At 47.5% G+C, this 8,538-nt stretch overlaps 1 protein-coding gene across 1 annotated transcript; it reads right to left on the reverse strand.

Annotated features, from left to right (window-relative positions):
- Nucleotides 1-1,225: 1,225 nt before the first annotated feature.
- Nucleotides 1,226-7,754, reverse strand: SMCP (sperm mitochondria associated cysteine rich protein). Its single transcript, XM_003259276.4, has 2 exons — nucleotides 7,611-7,754; nucleotides 1,226-1,868 (listed from the first exon to the last, which is right to left on the reverse strand). Exon 2 carries the CDS (start codon nucleotides 1,846-1,848, stop codon nucleotides 1,498-1,500), a length of 351 nt encoding a protein of 116 aa, XP_003259324.1. The 5' UTR covers nucleotides 1,849-1,868; nucleotides 7,611-7,754; the 3' UTR covers nucleotides 1,226-1,497.
- Between the last annotated feature and the right edge of the window lie 784 nt (nucleotides 7,755-8,538).

Genomic DNA, 8,538 nt, shown 5'->3' on the forward strand with positions numbered 1-8,538 from the left:
AACTACTTCCAACATAACCTTTGTAGGACTACAAAATTGTTCCAATTTAAAAAATTTTCTCCCACAAACTAAACAAAGTGCAGGAATATTTTGTGTGCCACTGGTGCATTGTTGCTAGGGAATCTCTATTTTGAAATTCCAAGTAATTGAAAATGACTTTCATAGACCCTAGACGGTACGAAAATAGAAACTGCAGTTTTGAGCTACTTCTTATATGCAGTGTTTAGTGGGTAGGGGAAGACCTGCTTTGAAAGAATAAACTCTCAGCATAAAAAAGCAAACCTACTGTGTGATTCCACTTACATACAATTCTTGAAAACACTAATTTGAAGGGACAAAAGTAGACCAGTAGTTTTCTGGGAATTGTGGACAGGGAGAAGTGTGAGAGAGAGTACAGAAGTGCACTTGAAAAATTTTAAAAGTGGTATGTTAATTACACAACAAAAAGCAGTAAAAATGGAAGTTTACAAGTGTACTTAATGAGGCTGATTTCTGTATTTCTACCTGTCTACCTGGACTAGTGGGGGTGTGCTTGGGGACAAATCCTTGGAGGATGATGGCTTCTTTAGAGGGAAATAGGGCCTTGTGGCTGAGAGGAGTTTGAGAACTATGCACACTGAATAGCCACGCGGTGTCAGACTCTATGTCAGGCACTTTCAATAAATTATCCCTTTTAATTCTCATAAAGAAATCTTTGAGGGAAGCACCATTATCTTCATTTTACACACTAGGAAATAGAGCCTCAGAGACACTGAACCACTTGCTTTAAGATTGCTACTCTGTGATGGAGGAGCCAGTGCTGATGCTGGAAGATTTCGCTCTTTGTCGCCAGCCACTGTGCTTTGCTGAGTCCTGGGGACTCTACCTCCGTCTAAAATCTCTGGATGGGGGGGATGGAATCACTCCAAGGGACTTACATATTTTTGCTTGGTCTGGAGTGCAATGTGGTACCCAGGGACCCAGAGGAATTAGGATTCTTGCACTTTGGGTGACCAATAATTTTTTTTTTTATAAGGACTGAAGGGGTTACGGGAATGCAGGACTTTCATTTTAAAACCAAGATGAGTCAGTCAACTAAGCTCCAGCTCAGCAGACGTTTTGTTCTTCAGGATGCTAGTTCTCGCTCCCTGGACGTCCAGGACATGCCCATAATATTTTCTTGGGCTCTAGGCCAGGCTGGTGAGATGGTTTCACAGGTTAAGTAAAGGAACAAAGGGAGGCAGTGTTCTTTTTATTGCTCTTTATTTCTGTGCTGTCTAAATGTCAGGATCACTAGGAAAGATGATTCTAGCCCCTTCATCCTCCCATTTCCAGATGGAGGCCTCTCTGGGGTAGGGAGCTATGATGGGAAATAGGAGCCTCTCATTGGGCAGAAATGGTAGTCACCGTGAAAACTGCTTCTCTAAACACAGGTCTAGCCTGACTCAGTAATCCCCCACCCTACAAAGTGAAAGCCATGGCCCCAGGGACGATCTATTTGTTTGACTTCTTCTGCTCTCATTTGCTTGGCCTGGACTCATTTTTTGGGCTATGGGGCTGCTGCTGGGTTTGAGAGCCCTTGTCTTGAGTTTGTGGTGAGTTGGGCTCAGACCCCATGTTAAGGGGTGAGACTTCAGGCTTGGTCTCCAAACCACAGCACCTGGCCTGAATGCAGCATGGGGGTTTTGGCTGGCAGCAGTGATTGTGTTTTGGCGGGCAGCATGGACTGCCTTTTGGCTGGCAGCACTGGTTCTGTTTTGGTGGGCAGCATTGATTGCCTTTTGGCTGGCAGCACTGGTTGTGTTTTGGCGAGCAGCATTGATTGCACTTTGCTGGGCAGCACTGACTGTGTTTTGGCTGGTCACACATCTTCTGGACACTTAGAGGTACTAGAAAAAGAAAAGAATATTCTCATCAGAAGGAAATCTGGGTGCCTGCTTTCATTTCCTCCTTTCTTGACACCCAAATACATCCATCTTCAGGATAATAACTCAGACCAGGGTTGAGAAAGCAGAGCTGGATCCCTCAGAGAGGCCAGCCAGCCCCATAATTCTACCTTTGCATATGCCAGTATGTTTATTCCTTACTAGGTAGTCATTTGTCAGATAAAGAATCAAAAGACCTGAATATGTAAGCAATGTGCCTAAGGTCTCTTAGCTAATGAGCAAACAGTGTGACCCTCAGTTGCTAGATCCTGAGTCAAGTGTCAGGCACTTCACAAACATCAGCTAATGTTATAACAGCTACCAGCCTGAGGTAGACATTTTTAGTCCACTTCACATCATATGAGGACCACTGAAGTCCAAAAATCCACCTCAGTTGCTTGTAAGTTATTCAAGCCAAGATCTATCCCACTCCAGAGCATGTGCTTGTTCTCATCTCTAATGTGGCACCCGGGGACGCAGGTGCAATGAAACTCTTGCACTTAGAGTGACCAAGTGTGACACCCTTCCTGAATACATCATCTTGTCCCATGCATGGAGCACTGTGGTGGTTACAGCGAGATGAAATGAAAAGTACAGTGCCCTTGGCACAGCAGGACTTGAGTTCTAGGCCTGGTTCTGCAACTCCCAGGCCTCAGAGATTGGGCAGTTCTCTTTATCTCTCTGGGCTTGTATCTCTTCCTCTATAAAGGGGCAGTGGTGGGGATGAGGAAGGGGGAACTGGACCTGGTAGGTGTCCTCAAACTCAACCACTCAGCAGTTTTATAATTTCCTGATTCTTGTAGGTATAGAGAAAATCCAAACAACTCTTACTTTACTTCTGTCTACCCACCTTCCTCCTCCCAGGAAGTCCAAGTTCTCCTGAGAATGTCCCTGGGCCTCAGCCCAGGTATGCAGCCCTTGGGGAAGCCCCTAATGGTTTCCACTCTGTCCCTCCTATGGCACATGAGGAGAGGATGAATGCCACTGTTGTGGTCCCAGAGCAGAATAGAGGGTCTAGAAGCGGCCAGGAAACAGCAGACAGTGAGCGGGTTGTTATCTAGCCTCCTCAGGGAAATGTAGAAGCAGGGGAAATGAGCCTGTACCCCCTCTGAGGACTCAGCTTGCAAAGCCACAAACCCATGTCAGGGAGGTGCCAGGCCTGTCAGAGCCCTGTCATTGGTAGGGGAGGATGGGTGTGGGATTTGGAGTGACAACTGCTGAGGTGAGGTGGCAACCACCTTCCGGCCTCTGGCATCCTCAGGATTGTGAGAAAAGCCTCTGGCCCAAATTAGTGGTTTTTTATTTTTGTTTTTGTTTTTGTTTTTTTTTGAGATGGAGCTTCGCTCTTGTTGCCCAGGCTGTAGTACAATGGCGTGATCTCGGCTCACTGCAACCTCTGCCTCCTGGGTTCAAGCGATTCTCCTGCCTCGGCCTCCAGAGTACCTGAGATTACAGGTGCCCACCACCATGCCCAGCGAATGTTTGTATGTTTAGTAGAGATGGGGTTTTGCCATGTTAGCCAGGCTGGTCTCGAACTCCTGACCTCTGGTGATCCGACCACCTCAGCCTCTCAAAGTGCTGGGATTACAGGCATGAGCCAATGCACTGGCCCCCAAACTTGTTTTTTAAACTGAGCCAGTTACTGCTGTGGGCTTTCCACTAAGCACACACATGCCCATATCTCTGTGAAAGTGCGGGTATGTGTGTGTGTGTGTGCACATGAGTGCATGTAGGCATGTGTCCATGCATAATTGTAGGTACATGGAGGGGAGAACTTGAGGTTTGTGATGATGGCTGTTTAGCAAATTGAGATTGCTTGAACTTTCTCATGAGTTTTTACAGTTAGAGCCAGTGTGAATAGCTCCTAGTGGGGGCCAGCCTCTGTCCTGGCCTTCTCTCTCCTGCTGGGTGCTCCCTACTTGCCCTCCATCCTATCCTGACCTGCTGTCAGGCTGCTTCCCCACAGCCCTGCTCCAAACACTCTCCCTAATGTTTAGAAAGCCACATCTCTTGTCTTGTCCTCTTCTTTTGTGTCCTGTAGATAGAGGGACTCCTGGGGACAGTAGCTACAAATCTCTCCTCACACTAAAGTCTTTCTGGAGGAGGGCCGGACGCAGTGGCTCATGCCTGTAATCCCAGCACTTTGGGAGGCCGAGGCAGGCAGATCACCTGAGGCTGGGAGTTCACAACCAGCCTGGCCAACGTGGTGGAACCCTGTCTCTACAAAAAATACAAAACTTAGCTGGGCGTGGTGGCGGGTGCCTGTAATCCCAGATACTTGGGAGACTGAGGCAGGAGAATCGCTTGAACCCAGGAGGCGGAGGTTACAGTGAGCTGAGATTGTGCCATTGCACTCCAGCCTTGGCAAGAAGAGCAAAACTCCATCTCAAAAAATAAAATAAAGTAAAATAAAATAAAATAAAATAAAATAATTTCTGGGGGTTACCCCATGATATGGTTTGGCTCTGTGTATGTACCTCACAAGATCTGATGGTTTTCTAAGCATCTGACATTTCCCTTGTTCTTACTTCTCTCTCCCGCCACCATGTGAAGAAGGTCGTTCCCCTTTGCCTTCTGCCATGATTGTGTTTCCTGAAGCCTCCTCAGGCATGTGGAACTGTGAGTAGATTAAACTTCTTTCCTTTATAAATTATCCAGTCTTGGGTAGTATCTTTATAGCAGTGTGGAAATGGACTAATCCACCCCAGTAGGACAAAAATCTGTGTCATCCTCTCCTGAAGGTGTGCAGGATTCTCCAGTCAGGTGGTTGCTAAAGGACGCCTGTCAGATGACCTACTTTGCTATCTGAATCACCCTTGTGACTTTATAGAAGACCCAGGGCTGTGGCTATTCTGAATGATGGGTGACATGCTCTTAGACTCAACTGTTTTTAATCTGGGGATTCACCTAAATCCAGTTCATAGTGTACAAACTGGGTCCCACTGAGCCAGGTGTGGCGGACAGCACCACCCACTAGAAACAGTAACTTTCAGACTCACACGTTGGACCCAGCCCCAGCCCAGACTCTCTTCACTTCCACTTTCTGAACCATTGGAGCCTCATCTCAGGGTTTCTCTGTGGGAAGGAGGCCCCCGGCATGTGCCTGAGAAGGCTCGGGCATGTGCTAGGGGCCTCCATCCCACAGAGAAATCCTGAGACTTTAACTGGGAAGGAGGGGAGCACAGTGCTACCTCCTATAAGGACCCCTATGTTTGAATCTCCTGAACTAGAGCACTAGGGTGAGAGAAGATTGGGAAGGAAAAGTGATCTCTTAAGGCCCTGCCACCTGGTATAAACCTTTCACGATCGTAAGTCCCTGGCTATATGGCTGCAGCCTGAACCGGGTCAAGGGTAGTTCCCACCTGAAAAAGGGAGAGTGACTTGGGTTAGGATGTTGGCTTTAATTCAGTCATAACTCTATCTCTGCCAGTTATTCCTGGATTCATCCTATCTTTCAGGAAAAGACTCCTGCTTCTATTTAAGAGGAAGACACTGGAGCAAAGACTCCTAAAGGACGGGGGTGGGGACAAGTCACCCCGTTGCTCCTTCTAGGTCAGAGGAAGCTGCAAAGAGGCTGAGGTGGCAGATACAGGCCCTGTGATGCCTTGACTTGCCCGAGAGAGAACAGGAAGGAGAGGGGTGAGCAATGGAGAGGCACACCAAAAATGGAAATAAGACAGAGACAGACCAGCATAAGAATAGGGAAGAGGTGAGAGAGTACAGGGCCATGTTCTCTACCACCTTTGCAGTGTTCAAAGCTGTTTGACAAGAAGTGTGTGTGTGTGTGTCCACAAGCACACACGAGCACACACTTGGGTGCCCCTGCAGCTGTACAGGGGTGCGTTTGGGTGGGCCTGGGTATGCAGGGAGCCCAGTATCTGTCCCTATCTCCTTGTTGTTTGAATCTGCTCCCTTAAGGGTCAGACCTAAGACTAGGTTTTGAGAGGGACGAGGGAGGAGTGAGCCCCCTCTGTTTTTATTTTCTGTTGTTCCTGTCTGTGTTTATTTTTGCCTTTTGCTATTTTTTTTCCTCTCTGCCTCTCTATCATCCTCTGGTCTTTCATCCTGTCTCTATCTTACTGTCTTTTGTCTCTGGTTTACCTTTCTGTACTCTGAAGGTCAGCGCCCTGAATTGACCAAAGTGCAGAGTCTCATCGCCACTTGGAAGTCCAGTTTGTTAGTGTCCATCCTTACAAGTCCGGACTGAGCTATTTCCACAGAAGCAATTCTCATTCCAGTGACCAGAGGTGCAGAGGCATCAGAGGCACCTGGAGCCCAGGTCCAGGGGCTTGCCTCACCAGTCCCACCAACATCCCCACTCCAAGCATGTCCCCTATAGTCAGATCTTGGGAATAGGTCCTGAATGTGGAGGTTCTGAATATCAGAGGACAGCAGGTTAGAAACCAGTCGTGTTGACTGTGGCATAGGGAGGGCAACATCAAGTCCTTCTGCAACCTCACCCCCATGGATGCAGGTCCTGCCCCTCTGAGCCAGTGCTGTCTCCACTGTCTTCCTTCTGCCTGGTGAATAGTGTCTATATCCTCCACTTTCAGAACTCTGGCTCCTGTCCAGTAAACCTGCCTCCTGGACCACTCTGCCTCCTGCAAGAGTTTCTTCTTAAGATTCTCTCCTTGGCCGGGCGCAGTGGCTCACACCTGTTGTCCCAGAGCTTTGGGAGGCTGAGATGGGTGAGTCACTTGAGGTCAGGAGTTTGAGACCAGCCTGGCCAACATGGCGAAACTCCATCTCTACTAAAAATATAAAAATTAGCTGGGTGTGGTGGCGGCGTGCACCTGTAATACCAGCCACTTGGGAGGCTGAGGCAGGAGAATCACTTGAATCCGGGAGGTGGAGGTTACAGTAAGCCAAGACCTCACCACTGCACTCCAGCCTGGGTGACAGAGTGAGACTCCATCTCAATAAATAAATAAAAATAAACAAACAAATAAATATTCTCTCCAAGCTCCATTTCCCTTCCTTCCCAACCATGCTGTGCACAGCCTGCCTCAGGAAATCTGCCTGATCATGTTGAACACTTGTGGTCCAGGGCCAGGGCCATCTTCCTAGCTCTTATTGCTCTATTCAGAGAGGATTGATACAGAGCCCAAACCACCAGGAGGGCCCTGGCAAGGCACCTTCTCCCTCTGCCCACCGGCCCAGCCTCATGTCCAGCTACTGTTCCCTTAGGCACCAGACTGGCTCAGAGCAGGCACCTGCTGAATTTTCTCACCTCTTTCCAGGTCTTTAAACGTGCTCTTTCTCAGCTTAAACCACCCTTCCTGGATCTCTGTCCCCACATGCTCACTGAATATCATTCAAACCTGAAGTCTCTGCTTACACATCACTCCTCGAGGAAAACTTCCTTAACCCAAAGCCTCCATCTCCCTGATAGGCTTTCTGGAATCCCCTATACTTCTCATTACATTTTTATAGTGGCTATTATTTCCCTAATTGTCTCACTTCTGTGGTCTGTTAGTTCCATGAGCACAGACATTCTCACTATCCCCATCCCCAGTGGCTCCCATGTCTTCCTCTTAAATAGAAGCAGGAGCTTTTTCTTGAAAGATAGGATGAATCCCGGAATCCTCTCATCCAACACGCTGAATGGCATTGCATGGGTCTCAGTAGGTAAATACGTAATGAACGAATGAACACATGAAAAAGCCATGGAGAGAAGACCCAAAAGACAAGGTTTCTCTGTGTTACCTGGTCTGGCCACACACTTCTCAATTCACAATTTCCATGCTTGACTTCTCATGACTGATTCCAGTAGATATTACTGATCTTCCTCAGCAGCCTAGTGAGTCCATGACTATCAGAAGCCAAAGCTTCTGAACCAGATGGGTTCCCTTCCCTGCTAATGCTAAGATTCTAAGCCTCTATGACACCATAATTCTCTCTGCAAGACTCTATGCCTAGGGCACTCACTGGCGCCCCCTGCCTGCTGGAGAGTCTGTCTCTTTGGTTTCTTTCCTGAAAGATAAAAAGAAAGCTCCCTAGCTAACCCATAAGCATGCAATGACCTAAAACACAGATCTGTATTGAGTGTCTCCTATCTACCAGGCTCTGTCCTAAAAAGTGAAGTGTAGCTCAATGGGATGTAGTTCCCATTCTCAAAGATCTAATTCAATATGGAGGCAAGTCAGTAGCCAACAATACCATGTGATAATAATGATGGTAGGATAAGCACAGGGGTCAGGTTTGGGGGTCAGATATGCTTCCTGGAGGGAGTGATATTTAAGCTGAGACTTGGAAATTGGAAATAGGAAGCTGGACATAGGGGTGTGTCTGGGAGGACATTTTCAGATCCAGAAATGTGAAAGTATATGCTATTTGGTGGAAAAGCTCAGTGTGGCTGGAGCAGAGTGGGGAGAAAGGAGAAGGGGGAGATTCACCTACCTAGGTAGGTAAGGCTGTGTTGGTGAGGACCCTTTATGCCATAAGAAAAAGAGTTTGGACTTTATCCTGAAGACAATGGGAACCACTGAAAGGTTTTAAACAGGGGAGAAACGGGGATGCCTTAGGGGCCAGGACTCTATTTTATTCACTTTGATATTCCCAGTGTCTGGCTGAGCAATTGGCACATAAAAGATTCTGAAACTGAATCAACTGAATAGTGAATTAACTAAAATAG

This window comes from Nomascus leucogenys, chromosome 12, assembly GCF_006542625.1.
Source record: "Nomascus leucogenys isolate Asia chromosome 12, Asia_NLE_v1, whole genome shotgun sequence".
Lineage (NCBI taxonomy): Eukaryota > Metazoa > Chordata > Mammalia > Primates > Hylobatidae > Nomascus > Nomascus leucogenys.